The sequence below is a fragment of the Rattus norvegicus genome, chromosome 11, assembly GCF_021556685.1.
Source record: "Rattus norvegicus strain SHRSP/BbbUtx chromosome 11, alternate assembly SHRSP_T2T, whole genome shotgun sequence".
NCBI classification, from domain to species: Eukaryota; Metazoa; Chordata; class Mammalia; order Rodentia; family Muridae; genus Rattus; species Rattus norvegicus.
Genome location: NC_141544.1, coordinates 88,455,533 through 88,475,022, shown reverse-complemented (window position 1 = coordinate 88,475,022; position 19,490 = coordinate 88,455,533). Strand labels below are relative to the sequence as shown.

The following is a 19,490-nucleotide window of genomic DNA, read 5'->3' as shown; positions in this document are numbered from 1 at the left end:
CATTTAAGGAAAGAATCTCCATACATGTGAGAAAAGTAATTCCTCAAAACCACACAGAAATGAGTGGGAGAGTTGAGGCCAGGATCCCGCTCCTGACATGCAAGTCAGAGGTCATAAATCCACAGCTGTCTCTAATCTACTGGGGTTGCGTTCCCAGCACCATCTCCCGCCCTGAGATTTTCATCTCGCTTTAGTCTGTTTTGCAAATGAAGGACTCACCGGTTCTCATCCTGCCGTCCTCCATAACTGATCCAGTAATTCTGTTTACAGTTGAAGAAAAGGTATATATTTATTACCAAAATACCATTTATAGGAATAAAAAACTTAGAAAACCTGAAATATCCAGAAACTTATACTGTGTATTGATGAAGAGAAGGCTAATGCAATTTTGCCAAAGGCACCATGGATAACAAATGAATCAAAAGACTGTGTAGAATTAGGCGCTTGGTCCTCTGGTTCTGGATAGAGACTTGGAATTTAATAACGGAAAGGGCTTCTAAGATCCTTCAATGCAAGTGCTTTGTGGATTATGACTAAAACTTGAACAAAGAAATCAAGCTGGATTAATTATATGACCAGCACCATGAAGTAGGTGTTATATTTTGGATTGTCTTGGGAAAATTCAATTCTTCAAAATACTAAGTAGGAACAAATACATGTATTACATCGGAAATATTACGTTAAAATAACCTAATTTTAAAAGTGTTTTGCTGCCAATAAGCCATAATTAAGAACCAAGTAAAAAACGTTGTAATTAATGATTTCATCAACACATTAACATAAATATTGAATAAAATATTCAGAATTAAGTAGATACATGGAAAAATCTATACCTAGGTTATTCAAAGAGAAAAAATAATACTATGTGAAAAGGAGAAAATAGTATAAAGTGCCCATTAGAAAATAGAAATTCAAATAGCAATACTATAGCAATTGGCACGTAATATATGTGAAGAGTGCAGATGCTTTTCCTTTTGTAACGTGGTAAATTGGGACTTTCTTGTACCACTAGAAACAATGAAGTTATCAGAAATATTTTCTTTAGAAAAGAATTATGTTTCAAAAACTTCCAGGCCCCCTTATTTCTCATGCAAAATGAATGCATTCTTGGGATTTAGTTGAAGGTAATAGTTTAATAAAAATGATCCCTAGATTATATATGTTTGATAGAAATCAGAAATAACTGAAACATCAAAAGAATTAGTCATATATCAAATCCATCTACACAACCAAAACACTTTAAATCCTTAACATGAAAAGTCAGGTAAGTGTCTCATTAAATAAAAACAAGAACTTGTGTTTATCTATAGCACAGATGATATCTACAAAGGGTTCTGTGTCATGGGCTGACAGGCTGATCAGAGGACAATACAATACAGGAAGCAGAGAAAGGACAGGACAGAGGCTGACTCATGACTCTGTCAGTGCCTTCTGAAGATGTATTACATTGTTTAAAGGACGGCACGCATTAAAAATATGAAAAATTTTACACCTGAACATTAGAAAACTAAAGCAAGACTGAGACAAATGAAACATGCACAAAATATTTGCTTCTGACTTTGGGCCTCAGCATCATGGGAATCTATCAAAATCTTTAAAGTTTATCACCTGTATAATGTAAAGGCTTCTTTCAATTGGTGTTAATTTAGAGAGTTTATTAGGCTCTTTGACTAATGTGGCCAGGGCATTAATATTTAAATACCCACCAAGAAGATCATTTGAATGTGAACTTTATTATTTTTCAAGCTTTCATATTTATTTTTAAATTACTTAATTTATTTATTCACTTTATAACCCTATCATAACCCCCCTTCCCTTCACTTAATGGTTAGGAGTACTGTCTCCTCTTCCAAAGGACCTGGGTTCAATTCCCAGCACCCATATGGCTGCTCATAGCTGTCTATAACTTCAGTTTCAAGGGATCTGACACGTACATATCAATGCACACAAAGCAAAATTAAATGTTATTAAAAAGTTTAAATAATAGTTCATTTTCTCATTTTATTCTTACTGGTTCAGAATATGAAAATCCCAGGCCCTCTGCAGCTGACTTGATCAGTTCAGCTTCAAGTTTATGACGTTTGACAAATGCTGTTAAATCCTAGAAAGAAATAGAATTCATGTTTAAATAACCACTAAGAAATGCGACCAATCCTGAAGTAGAACTTTTCATTATAATAGTCAGTGAGCTAATATAAAAATCAGAGTTGCAAATGCAGTCCCCTTGGCAACAGTTTTGTCGCAAGATAGTGTTTATGAAGAGTATGTGCTTCTGGCATGGATAAAATTTGAAAGAATTAAGATCTGATCTGAAACAGACATTAAATCTCTATGTGTCCTTAAGGACAGTGCTTCTTTTTGTCATTGTTTGTTTTTAATCAGTTCTCCCTGAACCATAGTGCCCTTTAAAGAGATTTCTCTCAACTCTGGTCTCACCTCTCGGGCCTCAATGGATGCTGGGTCAGTGCTGTCATCCAGCAGACTCTCATAGAAGTCTACATTGTCCAGGACATCCTGGTCGTCTGGGTGGAACATCAGGTAGGCTTTGGCACACTCCAAGGCTTTCACATACTCACCAACTGGAGAAACAAGGTATTGTCACATTTGAATCAGTCAGATGTGCCCAGATGATTTCAGAGGGAGACTTCAATGTGTCTCCTGATGTCAGCATTGATCACAAGAAATGGCTGATAAACTAAGGTTGAGTAAAAAGACCAGAAGCATTCACACAGAAGGTCAGACATGATTTCAGGTACTTAGATGGTAGGGCCTTTTGTTTGCTTTGGTGCTTGGCACTTTGCAGAAATCTTCTAGAATCTCCATTAGACAGTACTTATTGGTAATTCCTGGAACACTAGAGCAAAACTGGGTGAACTAACAGCGACTTCTTCGTACTGTGTGGCCTATGTAAATATTCTGAGCATGGGTTTCTAATAAGATGATGATAATAAGCAGCTAGTTTGCCAACTTTGCATTCATGGGTCATGATGTGCATATGAGTTATCACTGTCATACTACCAGGACAAAGAGTAACCCCTTACTCTTGGAAAAGTAGGAAGTCTGCCAAAGCAGTTTTAAAATGTCGGTCTGCTTCATCATCATCATCATCATCATCATCATCATCATCATCATCATCATCACTTTAAAGGAAAAAAACACTTCTTTACGACTGACCTGATAAAAGACACCAATGCTGAAGATAGAGATAAATGACAAGAATTGCATTGAACCAAGTAATCATGACCTGTCAAGCAGCCACTCATTTCTCCACAAAGTGAAGATGTGGAGATCATAGTGACTTAGGTGATCCAAATACTATCAATTGCTTCTAAGTATAAGGGAGGGATATTCAATATCGCCTCTTCAATAAAAAAAGAAACTAAAATTATTTTGAATTGCTAAAGTGTACCTAAGGGATTATGAGGCATCTAAACATTTTATAATATATTCTGATGATGAATAGTGGAATATATGGTCCACATGGGAGGAAAACTTGGCAATGTGAATCAAAACTACAAATGAAAAACTATTTGACCCAGTAAATCAACCTCCAGATATTTATCCTTAGACACTGGTATATAGATATACACAGACATGTGTAAAGTATTATCCACTTGAAATTTCACTGCAGTCACAAAAGATTACCAGCAACACACTATCCCTCCGTAAGGAGATGCATAAAATAAATTCTAATACAATGACTTACAGGCATAAAGAAAGAGAGAGCAGGAAGGTCTCTCTGTACTCATCTATTAAAGTTAAACAATCACCAGAATTTAAATTTGGCCCTCCAAATGATAGTTTCTTTTATCTTAGCAAAAATCATCTGGCAAGTATTAAGGAAAATACTTACAGAGGATAGTGTAAATAATGCTGTCTTTACATAAAAGAAAAAGGAAAATTCTGTGACTGTCTTTGTTTATGTATAGTTTTGGAAGTCTAAGAGATTTGGTGGAAGAACGTGAATGTGGCTGTAGATACAGACAAGGTGGCATGTTTTAATAGCTTTGCTTTAACACAGTCCTACTAAAATGATGTGTAAAAGCATCACAGGTTGAAAAAGAAATTTTGCAAGTCTAGTGTAAGTTTTGTGACATTGACACTGGAAATCCTGTGCCTCATCCATTGCTAGTGCCTTCCTCCATTGCTCTGAGCTGCACGGGTAGAAAGGTGCATGAGTCTGCATCGCCTTTGTGATGGAATGAAAGCGAGCAGGGGTCTGACGGTGGCCAGATGCATACAATGATGGCTAACCCCCAAGGGTTTTCATGGATGACCCCTCCCCCACTTTACCTCTGTAGTAGGCAAACTGGAGGTAGTCATAATGCAAGGGAAGAAAGTTCTCGATTGGTGAGAGGCGGCCTGGGCGGGTGGCAAGTTCCCTCACACACTCATGCTGACAGACCAGAACCTGCATGTAGTGATCTGGAAGGCAAGAGAGAGAGGGAGTGTTCTCCAGCTGCTGAGCTCATACCTTAGTCAGGGCTGCACGTCTACAGGGCACGCTTTCTTTACCACACCATACTCAGAGAAAGAGAGAAGAGAACTCTCTCTGTATTACCATTTCCTAGCCTGAAAACCTCATACAGACAGTGACATCATTTTCTCCAGGATCGCTTGACAGCAGTTGGTCCCAGACCTGCACACTACACCAGCCTTCCTGTGCATAGAGCTGAGTATAGACTTTCTCACTAGACATTTAGAGCTTCTCTTTGGATACTTCAGAAGGTTTGCGGTGCCCTGGAACTGAGATCAGAGTTTTACATCCTATGGATGTTTAGAAGCCATTCAGAGATGGACCACACAGCAAGTAGAAAGTTCAGCAGGTGAAAGGGAGGGACCACACTCCCTTTCCCAGTCAACGACTTTCTAAAGGAGGAAGTAAAAGGAATTTCCTTATACATACTGCTTAGACCTTATACTACCTGATTATAAATCAGGCTCTTGCCTAGTACTCTATATTCTAATATGTGGGATACTGTTTGGACAGAGAGTGGCAAAATGACAGGAAAGAAGACAGCTGTAGAATTAGAATGAACACTGCCTTCCTTGTACCTTACTCTGTGGTTGCTGTTTTCATTTAAACTCATCAAAGTGCAGAAGTGCAGCGGATTCCACGCCCCTTAGCTCTCAGCTCTATTTTGCCAAGAAACAAGCAGCTAACCACATTGGGGGGAACTCTCTTCCTCTTTGCCTAACTCTGAATTCTATCAAAAGATGGAGGCAATGTTTTCTAGGGACAGAATGCTTCATTCATGCTTGGGCTGACTAGGCTCCCTGGGGATTGAGAAAATCACTTGACTTCATGGCTACACAATTTAATTGGCCACAACTGCTTTTCTCAAGAGGTCCTCTGTTTAGTCAAAGTTCTTGGATCTGGGAAAACTTGGAGACTGGGGTTAAGACACAGGAAGGAAAAGTGCATTTGTTGGGTGGAGGCAAACATTTTCTATGACCTGGCTAACTTGAGCCTGCGTAGAACAGCAAACAGAATCAACACCACAATCCACCATGTTTTACCTCTGGCTGAGGAGGAGGAGGAGAGATAACGAGGCCTACGAATACAGTCTGAAAGTTAGGAATAAAGCAAGAGCTATGTTTCATATCTTGGGGAAACAGTTAGCAGCCAACTATAGACTCCTTCACAGACAAAAGTCTTCTTTGCCTTCAAACCTGTTTCCTCTAATATCAAGTGACAGGAAAGCGGAAAGATAACAATGTACCCACCAACAACTCCAAATCTGAAGGAATATATTGTCAAAACAGAGTATACACAGCAAATAAGAACAACCAAGATAGCCCTGACTGCACAAGGAGAGCTGACCATGGGAAACTCACCACCAAGCAGCCGTTTGTATTTTCCCCCACATGAAGTCTCTCCTAACTCTACAATTCAAGCATTATGGTTTCCCTAATACAGTCTCTATTGTAAGTGCCAGCTTTACTCCTAATTGAGCTCACCTGAGTCAGACAAGCTTTCGCAGGGTGCAAGTGGTCATATCAATTTTATTTGCTGTATTCTTTTCCTTTCAATGTCATTGTGCAACTAATACATTTTTAATGCGTTCAAGGTTAAGAGCAATTGTGTGAGAATACTTTTAGGTTTTTGCTACAATAAATTGAGCATACTTCAGATTTCCATGACATCTTACCACAACTGTGGATATTTGGCTGGGACTAGAGAGACTGTGACTTATTTTCGCCAGCTGTTTTTTTTTTTTTTTTTTTTTTTCTGAGAGAAGAAGAGAAGGGATTATGCTGGTTGTGGTAATTACGAGCCAAAGAAACTGAGTGTGGATTTATCTTATCTGTTCATCTGTCCTTCCCCCAACAGCCAATGGGTTATGGTAACTTGACTTCAGTAACAGGATCTAGATCCTTTGCCAAAACTGTTCATGGCCACTGGCAGCACAGGTGCTGAGACAATGCATCAGGGGTATGGCATATCCCATAAAAACACAGCATAGTAAACTGCTAAATATAATTTTAAAAAAAGGCTAGCTCATTCCCCTTGCAAAAGACTATGTACTGAGAAAAAAATCAGTAATTACACAGTACAAGATGCACAAAATTGACTTTTCAATGAATCACCTTTAATGTTCACAGAAATACTGAAGGGTTTCAAATGTCAGCTGTCCAAAGAAACAAAACTTTTGGAAATAAACCCTCAAAATAACTCATGCAAGTATATTGATTTTAGGCAACTTAAATTTATGTTGGGTAACAAAGCTCTTCATAGGGTGGTAATTTAATGTAGTGATTTTGACTGTAATAGAAATATTGATTCTAGTTTATACTTTGTAGCTGTTCTCTAATTAGCTTCTGAAAACAGTCCACCTTTATTTATGGCTGGCATTATCACAAGCACGAGGCATTGCTAACACATTGATCTGTGCATAGTTATGGGTGTATATATCACATCCTTTATTCTTGCCTTCACCAACATATTCGTTCAGCCAATATTTACTAAGTAGCTCAGGGATTTGCTGAAGATTGAACACTTAAAAAGTTAGGGCACCAGCCAAGTGATAATGAAAAACACCCCAAAGGTTTACAAGGGGAAGGAGAGTGAGCGGCTCATCCAAAGAATTCAAAGAACTTAGGAAGTCAGGAATGAATACAGCATGTGAATATCATACTGGAAGTCCTTAAAGGGTATGGGCTTTATTCCAAGTGGAATGAAAGCCACAAGGGGAGGGAATTTATGTACAATAGCTCTGTAGTAAAGAATGTTGGCTCTGTATTGGAACTCGATCTACACTGCACACCAAGACCATGAAGGAAGCAGTCATGGGGGTTTAGTTAAAACACAGTTTTGATATAAGTCAGGGCAAACGGGGAGACTCAGTCAGCGTAAAGTGCCATGTGAAAGAACCATTTGTCCGGGCTTGGCAACAAATAAGAGTTGAGAAAGATGTCAGATTGACAAGCAACTTCCTAGGACTTGTTTCGAGCTACTAGGTAGGTGCTTTGGGGGGATAATGACACTTTAGAATTGGCAGGGCAAACTGGCTTTAGTAATTTCCAAGTCAGATGAATGTTGTTTTTCATTATATATGTCTTGGAACATAATAGGTCATCAACACATATTTAAACAAATGTTTGTTATTAAATAAATTACTGTTTATTTGGGTTTTGATTGTGTTGACTTTAAAAGTACTGGTTCTCCATTTTAAGAAGCCTGGGTTTGATTTTCGGGTTGTATCTAGCCCTATCACATCAACCGATTCCTCATCTAAGGGGAGCAGAATCTCTTCAGTGAGATATCTGAGCAGCACACAGAGATGCAGATCTGTGTGAGAGAGATCAGCTCACTTTAGGCTCTTGTGATATCACCAGGAGCAGGAAAACCAGCTCTTGGCTGAGGAGGTCACAGGCCCAGGTAGAAAACCTACCAGTATTGAACCTACTATATTCCCACAAAGTTTGTTTTGTAAAAGTGCCTTCTAAATACTGTTTCTACCCAAAGGTTATCCCAGCTTTCCTCACAGAACCTTCTTGTTATGGTGGGCAGCAGTTAATGAAGGAGCCCATGAGTGGTCAAAATTCAATAAGTGATAATGAGGGACTAGTCTGTATGTGGCAGAGTTCTATCATCCCTCCAAGGCTCAGGAAACATAATGGAGGGCATGGTAGGTGACAGAAAGAATGTAAGAAACAGACTGCGGAGAAGTGGAGTTGAAAAACGATGATTTCAGGAAATGACATAGCCAATGACTTATGAGCTCACTGTAGTTGTAGTTATTTGCACAAGATATGTCCAACACTGGGCTCCTCAAAATTTCACCAGTGTTGAGGGAAGTATCCATGAGGTAAATGGTGGTTAATGCTTGTTGGGAGTGGAGATCTCATCTTAGTAAAGCCACTGGAAAGCCATCCTTGTCAAATAAGTAACATTCCATCCATGTTCCAGCAAGAAACTCTAGTTAAACTCATTGGACTACACACACATTGATGAGATGTAGGAGAGGGACCCACTGAGAAGAAGGGCTTCAGTTGGAGAAGTAAATAGGCTGGAGCATAGAATGGAAGGCAAAATGGCTTTAAAAATCACTAGCTAAGTGTACGAAAATGTCAAAAATTAAATAAAAACAGAACATCAAAAATCAAAACCCAACACAAGATTTGCACCTCCTCCCCACCAAGCAGCATCTAATACTTGTGTGCTTACAACTGGAGAATAGCTACACATGCTCAAACTTGAATTCAGTGAGAATCCACTCCATACATCGTGCTTTACCTGGACAGAGTCCTCCTCGGGCCTTCTGCATGCTAGCTTCTAAAACAGTCACAGCAAAGTATGCTACTGTGCCTGCAGGCTTGCCTGTACTGCTGTGGCCAATGGAGCTAAAGAAGGAGACACACCAAGGGCCCTTTAGCCATAAGGACTCTCCAGTAGCCTCTGCTTCCCAAGGAAGGCTGCTTCCTCTGTAATCCCCATGGTCAAGGGCATCCAACTTTCCATTTTACCAACTAGAGATGGAAGCAAAGAACAAGTCATAGCTTGGTGCCACAAACCCATCATCTGAGGCAGGAGGATTATAGAATCAATGCCTGCTAAAAAGTGCTAGACTGAGTTCAAGGCCAGCCTGGGCTCTTAGTGAAGCTTGAATCTCATGAAGAAGTAGAAACATGGATAGAGTTTGACCACAATGATATTATGGTCTCCACTAGCTCCTCCCTTCTGTTCTCCATGAAAGCACTCCACCTCCCCTGTACTATATATGCAAACTCTTAAAGTTTCTCCTGAAAATTGTGGTTTTACATGTATATTGTTAATATAAATAAGTTATTTTCAAATATGGCGTAAACAGAAAACTCACTTCTTACCCAGTATCAGCTGGTCTTTAATATCATGCATTGTCTACTATTTTAAACAACATTCTCAAGTATAACAAGCCAACTAATTGTACAAAACTGTATTGATGATTTATTGCTATATTACTTACAATAATGAAAAACTGCAACCATTTCCATTATGTTCAGTAAAGGCTAATATTTAAAATGATGGTGCCCCCATATCATGGGTGTTAACTAGCCATACATATGAAAAAATAAGTCCAAATGTACTTACATGAGAAGTCCACATTTTTGGTAAGCATAAAATAAAATAAAAAGCAGTATGTTGAAAAGAAATATTTATAGTACTTAATTATTTATATTGATGAAATAAATGAACACGTAATTATTACTCAACAGAAGAAATTGGGAAGAAAAAAATCTTCAAAATTTTAACCATAAAATTTAGCATCAGAAGACAGGTTGGAATAAACCCATGAGCATCTTTAACGTTTTACAAGAGTTACTATTCACTGTATTGTCTGAATACTGTCTATAGGATTTTAGAGTAAGCAATTAAAGGATATAAAGCAAGCTTACCTGCGATTGCCTCATAAAGACTGCCCTTAGATCCTAAATACTCATATTCCTCAAATCTCTGAGGCCCCTCACACAGAGCGCGGCACACCATATCTTCATTGAAATATTCTCTTAAAGCTTGTTCAAAGTACTTGATGGCTGCTTCAAAGTCATCCGCCTCATAATGTTTAACTCCAGCATTATAGCTTTCCTGCAAAGACACGGACAAGATCTGTTTTATGAAGAGTGGTTCTACACAGACCTGGGATCACATAGGATGCAGAGAGCAGAATTTTGTGCTGCAGAAGGTAATGCCAGGATTCACTGGTCAATCCATTGTGACTCTCCAATGTCAAAGAAAGGGAGCCTTTTCTTTTGGGTATATTCCCAGGAGTGGTATAGCTTGTTCCTCAGGTGTGTCCAACTTTCTGAGAAACTGCCAGACTGATTTCCACAGTAGTTGTACCAACTTGCAATCCCACCAACAATGGAGGAGTTTTCCTCTTTCTCCACATCCTTGCCAGCATCTGCTGTCACCTGAGTATTTGAGTGGGAGGGGGAGCACCCTCCTGGAGGCAGGGGTTGGGGGAATAGGATGTTTTCGGAGGAGAATCCAGGGAAGGGGATAACATTTGAAATGTAAGTAAAGAAAATATCCAATAAAAAGAAAGAAAAAACCTGGGAGGAGTGGAGCCAAAAAGTTTTTCCTTATATAATTTCAAATAATATTTTATTGTAAGAAAAATTCTGGGGATTTTTCAAACTCTAAATTGAAAACTTCAAGTACAAGGGGAAATCCTTGAGATTGGAAGCTGGGGAACAATCGTGTAGCTGTGAACCACTCACAATGGCTTCCCTTCTAGTTGAAAAGTAAGCATGTTAAATGTCCAAAATGACAGGTTGCATCTGTTGAAGTTCGGTCTGTTGCCGTGTGTTGCAATGCTAAGTACTAGTCCGCACGGTCTGGTTGCCCATGGTGATGAAGAAATACTCATATAAACCAAGTGATGCTATATAATCTTTCTCCTTAATTTAAACACATTGGTTGAATAAATATGCCTACAGCCTATATAGCTGGGCAGAAGAGAGGTAGATGTAGTTTTGGGCCTTGGGCTTGAGCTCTGATGGAAAGACCATGAGAAGGAAAATAGAGAAAAAGAGAGGAAAGAAGAAGAGAGGAGAGGAGATGAAAGAATTCCATAGGTAAATGTGAAAACATGGCCAAGAAGACTGGCCAGTTGGAGTAGGAACAGCCCAGTTGGAACATGGCAAGTTATAACTCAGTGTTATTGAGACAAAATAGCATAAAGGGTTGATATTTGTCCGGCTCTAATACTGTTAAGGCTCATTATAAATAAAAAGATTTTTTTGTCTTTTATTTGGGAACTAAATGGTCAAAGGTGGGGTAGAAACCTCATTAAATATTTACCACAACAGGCACCTATAGTGCTAGATACTAAAAAGGCTGAGGCAGGAGGATTACTTTAGAGTTTGAGATCAACCAGAGCAACAGAGCAAGAGATGGCCGCCCATACTAAAGAATACACATGTTTTTAAAGCAACTCAAGGAACTTTTATCAAAATAGCATTTATAATATCATACAAAGAAAGCCCCTACGAATACTGGAAGATTGAAATAGCATTCTGAATTCTATCTGACCACATGTAATGATGTTAGACAGCAACAACAACAGAAACAAGTCAAGGCACAAGAACTCACTGAGATTAAGCAACACACTATTTTATAACATGTGGACCATTTATATAGTACTTGCTTCCTGGAAGACTCAGGGAATTTCAAAGAATAGGGGACAGAAGAAATTTAAGGGACAGAAATCATGAAGGACTGGGAAAAAGCAGTGTTTTATGTATATGATAGGCTTGCTCTCGTCATGTATTCAGCATTAATGGCTTGAAGTAGAAATTTCTGTTCTCTTTTGATACTCAGTTGTGTCATGTGATGTTCTTCTGGAATCTGTCTTGGGAGAGGATGTTTTTCTGAAACAGACACGTAAGAGGATGTTTTGCTTGAGAGAGCACATGATGTTTGAAAAGGGTATATGTAAAATCTCACAGACAGAGAAGGGACATTCTTTCACTGTTAGCAGCGCACTTGCTGGTGTTCGCTGATCTTTGCTGGTCTTCATGTTGTAGAGAAAAAACTGTCACAGAATTTCTTGTGGCATTCCAGCTGATTCTTGCCACTTCCACTGACTCGTGCTGATTTGCAGAGCCTTGTGGTTTCTGCTGGATTGAGCCTCTGCTGCTGATTTGTGTTGGTTGTGGTTTGCTATTGGACTAGACTGCTGGTATCATAACCATAAGGAGTGTAATCACCCAAAGAGCTACTTCTAAACAGTTCCACAAACCCCTTGTCCTATTAACCATTTTCTCCCCTACTTTTGGTCAGTGGACTGGAAGGGAGGTTGAAGTGTTTAAGAACCCTAAATAAAGCAGGCTTTGAAAACTCTAAGCCTACAGTGGCTGATTGCACAAGACTTGTACAAAGATCAAGAGACTTTCTACCATGAATTGGGGAGGGACACTTGTGCCCACATCCCTAGCTAAGGAGTTATTAGGAGTTGATGGCTGCTAGGGGTTGGAGAGGAATTAAGAAGCAGTGGTTCTCAACCTTTTGAATGCTATGAACTTTTAATACAGTTCCTCATGTTGTAGAGACCCCCAGTTATAAAATTATTTTCATTTCTACTTCCTAACTACAATTTTCTACGGTTATAAATCATAATGTAAATATCTGTGCTTTCCAATAGTCTTGGGTGATTCATATAAAAGGGTCATTCAACTGCCGAAGGGCCACAAGCTACAGATTACGAAGTACTGCTTCATAGGTATTGCCACTTGTAGATGCTCTAGTGGGTACCCCATACTCATGCATATATGAGGGCACCAGTTGGTCTCAGTGGCTTATCTATTTATGATTTTAGAAAAGGACATTGATATGTGAAGAGAAAGTTCAGAGGGGGTGATCAGGGGTCCAAGCATAGTTGGAAGGAAGAAGTAAGAGTGAGTGGGATTTAAAAACATTCAATGTATGTATGGCATTCTCAAAAACATCACCAAAAAGATTGCATTAAAGATAAACTAGAGAACTAAAGAGAGTAGTCTCAAAATAAAAAAAGGGAATTGTTTAGAATACACTTAGAAGCTTGCTCCACATCTCTAGCGACCACAGAAATTCACAGTAAAACTACTCTAAGGTTCCGTCTCCCTCCACTAGGAATGACTATCGTTAAGTGTACCCACGGCAGTAAATGCTCAGGGATGTGTGGAGAGGGGAACTCATGCTGTGGGTGGGAACTCATGCTGTGGGTGGGAACTGCAACCGCTCTGGAAATCGGTCTGGAGGCTTCCAAATCTGGGACTAAAACCATTAGGTGACCCAGGCATGAACTAGTGACTATTGGCAGATTGTGGAATTGGAGAACTACTGTCTTCCATTGTGTACTCAGTGCTCAGCCAATAGAAAGGTCTACACCCTGGATGCACAGTCTGATGTGGTTAAACTCTGGTTCACAAAACAGATATGAACACAAATGTGAGAAACAGACTTGTAGAGAAGAAGAGATACACAAGGGTAGGAGGTAGACAGTAAAATTCTGGGTAAAAGTGGTCAGTAAGCGTTATTTACATTGTGTGAAACCTCCAAAGAATAAATGATTAATTGAACATATGGTGTGGAAAGTACTGAACGGAAGAAGCTGAAGTTTCACAGAGGGATGCAGATAGTTTCGTGGAGTTCTAGGTTTTACCATATCCTGATTTTTCCACGTGAATTGTCATTTCTCTCACGTTCAACTTTTAATTACTAAAGTCTTACCTTAGGATATCAAATATATTTTTACTTCTGGCTACAATATGTCATCTGAGAGTTCTGTTCATATGAAAGTTAGTGCACACTGAGACTGAACGTGGTACATCCAGGATATGATTCAGAGTCACATGACAGGGACAGGGCTCCCCAGTGCTCACCAGGTGTGGCTTGGCTTCTCTGTCTACTAACGGGGCTTCCACTCTTGCTGTGGCTTTATAGTCTTCTATGTTCTGCTGCATTTCCATGTGCTCGGGGTTGGCCATGAAGAATGTGTGAGCTGCTTCCATGGCTTTATCGAGCTGGTTGAGCTAAAGAAGAGAAGGACACAATTAAGGAAGTAGTTTGTAAACTTGGCTTTAGAAGACTAAAGAGATCAGCCATAAGTCTCAAAGTAGAGACGTAGTAAGGAGAATATTCCAGGTAAAACACACATTCACATGTGTGCACACACATATATGCACACTCAAATACAAATGTTTTCATTCTATGTGATCAATTTCTGCATTTTCAGTGATGTTAATAAACTGTTCATAAAATTGTACATGTCTATTTTGGTCCTGGTGAGAGGAATAAGTCGTTTGCTCCCAGTTTATTCTCTTTTACATATCGTGTTTTAAGGAAAATGATCTGTGCCCTTGTATTTAGTTTATGGTTATCCAAAACAAATGTATTGGTAAGATTTTTGCCCTCTAGTTTACATTTCAACACTAGGGTTTATACTTTCATGTTAACGATGAGAGGCAAAATAGAGCTGTGGTTTTCTGAGTGACAGACTGAGTAAACTCTTTCTCCACCATATAAGTGTTTTGACTTTAGAGGGTAAAGAGTAGGAAGTTGAAAGATGTAAACTAGTCCTATTCGGAAAGAGGTTTTCTTTGTAACTTCAATTTTCACTAATGCAAAACATTGGGTGGATTAATTTTAGTTACGTGCTAACGTGCCAGAGTCCATGTCTGCCAGACGAGGGTGAGAAATCATCTGGAGCTGGAATTATAGGCAAAGGGCAGTCTAGCCTAAGTTGTGGAAACTAAACTCAGGTCCCCTACAAAAGCTGTCCATGTTCTTAACCATGAAGCCATCACTCCAACAACAGAAATGAAAACTTTTAAATAATCACTGTGCTAACATTCTGAAGCCTTTTTTCCCCTTTTTCATGATGAAAATGAAGAGATGTTTTGAACTAAGTGGAATTAAATCCATTCAATGTCAACACACATTGACATCAGCTCAAGTCATGGGGAATACTTATGAAAAGATTCGTTTTCTTTATATTTGAAAAGCAAGCACTTATATTAATAATATTTTTATAGGAAAACTTAAAAATGTTTGATACATTAAAGTATGAAGAGTGAAATCACACTGTTACTAGATACATAAATACAAAGTCATCATAAAACTATTCAACTGAGTCTTTGTCTAACAAAGTAGCTATTCAGTGCTTAAAAAACAGAGGAATAGTGTGTTCCTAGGTTACCAGCATGTGGAAACAGATAAAGAAGCAACTCTCACCACAGAAAACATATACTGCCCTAATCTATGGTGTGACATCCTTACTTTTTCTATTAATGCCAAATGCTCACATCCTTTTTACAATGGACTTCCTCTTAAATATTACCTGAAATTAGGTCTTGCCATCATGGTATGCATCCACAAATACTTCAGCTGTTCATGTGACTGGCTTTGAATTTACCTTCTTGTTCAATTCTAATTTTCTACATTTCCCCAACCCTAGCACATAGAAATATAAAGTATTTGGATATTTAAATGGTGATATTTATATGGGTACCAAGAAGATGTGCAAGTTCTAAATTGTGTAGAAATCTAAATATATTGGTCAAGTGAATATAGAAAAAGTTATTTAAATATTTATGCCTTAGTCATGCAGTGAGCAAAGACTTTACTCATTAAAAACTTCCTACCACAACAGACTAAGTGGGATTCAAATGGTTTAACTGTATTGGGTATGAATATATTTCAGAAACAATACCTGTGGTGGTTTGAATACACTTGGCCTAGGGAGTGGCACTATTAGTGGGTGTGGCCTTGTTGGAAAAAGTGTGTCATTGTGGAGATGGGCAATGAGACCCTCCTCCTAACCACATGGGAGCCAGTCTTCTCCTAGCACCCTTCAGATGTAGATGTAGAATTCTCAGCATCTCTTGTACCATGCCTACCTGGGCACTGCCATGCTCCTGCTTTGGTGATAGTGACTGAACCTCAGAAACTGTAAGCCAGCCTCAATTAAATGTTAATATAGCTGTTGCCTTGGTCATGGTGTCTTTTCATAGAAGTAAAACCCTAACTAAGATGATAGCATATAATTTATAAATGATCTAACAAACAAGTGGGTTTGGTCCCATTATCAAAGTATAGTGGATAGTGACCACGACACATCATTTATAAAGATACAGTATGTACTGAGCTACATGGAAACTGCCTCTGAGTCACAGCCAAACTGCTAGTAATGAGTGAAACAGATTAGTCCCAACACACTGGACCTGTAGCTCGAGGCTTTAACAATGACAGAATTGGATATTTACGCTCCTCACATTTCTACCCTTCTGACTTTGATTCAGGCTGATCCCCTGACACAGGAAGTATTTGTCCATTCATCTTTTCCTTTTGAAATCTAATTTCACCTATAAGGCCAAGCTTGAATTCTGCCTGAAGAAATGCTTTTGCAGACCTATTGTAACAGTAAGTATCATCCAATCTTTATCTCATGTTGGGACTGAACCATGCACCATCCTACGATAGACAAGTTTACTTGCATCCCACTTTTCTGTGGAAAGGAACCAATAACTTAGGCATCTTTTGTATTATTTTCTATTTACATTTCACAGACATTATTATCTATGCAAAGAGAAATAAGTATATCTTTAACACATCAACCAAAAGATATACATGTGAGGGTACCTTATATGCTAAGCAGTGCTAACAGCATGCGACATCTCTGAAGTCACTGTGTGCAGTCAGGAATCCAGTGCAGTGGCTATGTGCTAGGAGCTTACTTGTTTTCCTTCCTTATATCCCAGGACAACATGTTATCTCTCTCTCTCTCTCTCTCTCTCTCTCTCTCTCTCTCTCTCTCTCATGTTGTGTGTGTATGTGTGCGTGCGATGTATATGTATATGTATATGTATGTGTATGTGTATGTGTATATGTATTATGTATATGTATATATGATTCTGTGTCCTCGATACTGTACCACAAAATTTAGTTCTGGCTTTTAAATTACAAACCAAAATTGTCTGCCAGAATATATAAATTCAACCGTCATATTAGGCTTATGTACTTGCACATTTATTTTAGTGGTGCATGGTTATAAATGTCCAAGTGATAATGTATATTCTATATACAATGTCAATTATTGGATGAAGATCATAACGAAGCCCCATAAATACCAGGTTTTAGGTTTAAAATGAACTACCCACTAAAACCAAACTGCATTTACAGGCTGCATGTGGGATTTCCTTTGAGATAGAATTGTAACAAGCCACACAGAGAGAGAACTCTGATGGGGTCACTCTGTGGAGTAGAAGCATGAACCCTGGGTCAAAGAACAATTAAGGAAAGGTTATCTAACCTTTAACTGCCCACTGAGCTGAGAGAATGTGGGGTCGAGTGTCCCTCTGATCTTAAAAAATGAGGAAACCTGCCAGCCCAGAAGCCACACAGTATGGGGCCGTCATGCTGTGTGGGAAAAATGAATGTTGATGAAGTCAGCACCCTGTGGACATTCAGAAGACACACTGTCATAGGCTAGTGAGGGAATACAGTCTAAAGCCAGATCCTCCCCCACAGGTAGTCCTAAAGACATGCAGAGCATGGGCTGAACATGCACACACATTCAGGATCTATCGCCAGCCACAGAGAGGCTACAAATAAGGCACCATGACATCCAAGCACGTGTAGGTTAGAGCTGAAGGTATATGACTCCTCGGTTTAACTCCTCTGACTGTCATTTAGCAGCCTTGCCCAGATGAACTGAACTTTAATATGTGTATAAGTTTCATGTAAATCAAGTAACCCAGCCATCTACAGGTTCTTCTTCCATGGCGAAGGTTCATTTTACACACTCGGTTACAGACTCAGAGAGTTGATGAAAAATCCAGGTGGCTCGACGGAAAGAAGAGGCCCTACTTTCTGGATACTTCCAGGAGGAAATAAATTTCAAGTGATAAAATTTTGACCTTGCTAAGTGTTAAAAGGCAGAAATGGCCAACACTTCTGGCATTTGGATCTCGAGGAGGAGTACTGAGAACAAATTTACGGTAGATTTCTCTGCAATCCAGCGTCTGAACTGAGAACTAAAGGTGGTGGGATATCCAGCTTGGTCTACAGAGTGAGTTCCTAGACAGGCCAGGGCTACACAGAGAAACTCTCTCTGGAAAAACCAAGCAGTTGTGAAAGAGGAGGAAGAGGAGGAAGAAGAGGAAGAGGAGGAGGAGGAAGAGGAGGAGAACCATAAAGAGTTGAATAATGGGGCCACATGGCTATGATAAAATAGATGCCATTCTAAGAGTGACAGGAAGCTGACTATTAAAGAAATGCAAGAAGGGCTGTAACAATTTCTTATACATATCTTTAAATGCTAACCAACCGGAGCTGCTATATAGAGAGAAGTATTTGTCACAGTCAGAACAGCATTGCAATAACCCAGGTCGGGGTAAGATTTTCACAAAATAAACAAGACAGCATAGGTAAGTCACTGCCAATCCCCCCACCCCCCCCTCACACACACTCTCTCACACACTCCTTTCTTTTCCTCTTCCTCTCAAACCTTATTTATAACAAGGTTTCAAGGTTTCTGGAACCACATAGGTCAAAAGGAAACAACAATCAAGCACAGGAAGCACAGCAGTAGAAGATGCACATGCCTTTTGCTTTTCCTGAGTTTGGCCATGTCGGGGAAGGCTGTAACTCAGTGCCATAAGGCACCACAGGTCACTGGGTAGGACTCCAAGTAGTCAAGGTCTGATTGAAACTCAGTGGGAAATTCTGTTTTTCTATTTTTGGCCTTTTTGTCTCTACAGGACTTGCAATTATTTTCCTGGTGTGTGACATTTTCATAAGTTTTTCTGAGCTTTGGTTTTTGAAAGCCAAAAGTTCCGCTTCTTTTTTTTTTCTCCATCTTTATTAAAATGGGTATTTCTTATCTACATTTCGAGTGTTATTACCTTTCCGGTTTCCAGGCCAACATCCCCCTAACTCCTCCCCATCCCCTTCTATATAGATGTTCCCCTCCCCATCCTCCCCCCCATGACCGCCCTCCCCCCAACAATCCCGTTCACTGGGGGTTCAGTCTTGGTAGGACCAAGGGCTTCCCCTTCCACTGGTGCTCTTACTAGGATATTTATTGCTACCTATGAGGTCAGAGTCCAGGGTCAGTCCATGTATAGTCTTTGGGCAGTGGCTTAGTCCCTGGAAGCTCTGGTTGCTTGGCATTGTTGTACATATGGGGTCTCAAGCTCCTTCAAGCTCTTTCAGTCCTTTCTCTGATTCCTTCAACAGGGGATCCCGTTCTCAATTCAGTAGTTTGTTGCTGGCATTCGCCTATGTATTTGCCATATTCTGGCTGTGTCTCTCAGGAGAGATCTACATCTGGTTCCTGTCAGCCTGCACTTCTTTGCTTCATCCATCTTATCTAGTTTGGTGGCTGTATATGTATGGGCCACATGTGGGGCAGGCTCTGAATGGGTGTTTCTTCAACCTCTGTTCTAAACTTTGCCTCCCTATCCCCTCCCAAGGGTATTCTTGTTCCCCTTTTAAAGAAGGAGTGAAGCATTCACATTTTGGT

General features: G+C 39.5%; 1 protein-coding gene across 1 annotated transcript in view; it reads right to left on the bottom strand.

Annotated features, from left to right (window-relative positions):
- Positions 1-19,490, bottom strand: part of P3h2 (prolyl 3-hydroxylase 2) — a 141,360-nt gene that overhangs the window by 20,405 nt on the left and 101,465 nt on the right. Inside the window, 6 exon segments of the mRNA NM_001025627.1 lie at positions 220-260; positions 2,012-2,101; positions 2,437-2,579; positions 4,294-4,425; positions 9,880-10,069; positions 13,849-13,998. Coding sequence (NP_001020798.1) covers positions 220-260; positions 2,012-2,101; positions 2,437-2,579; positions 4,294-4,425; positions 9,880-10,069; positions 13,849-13,998 — 746 coding nt within the window.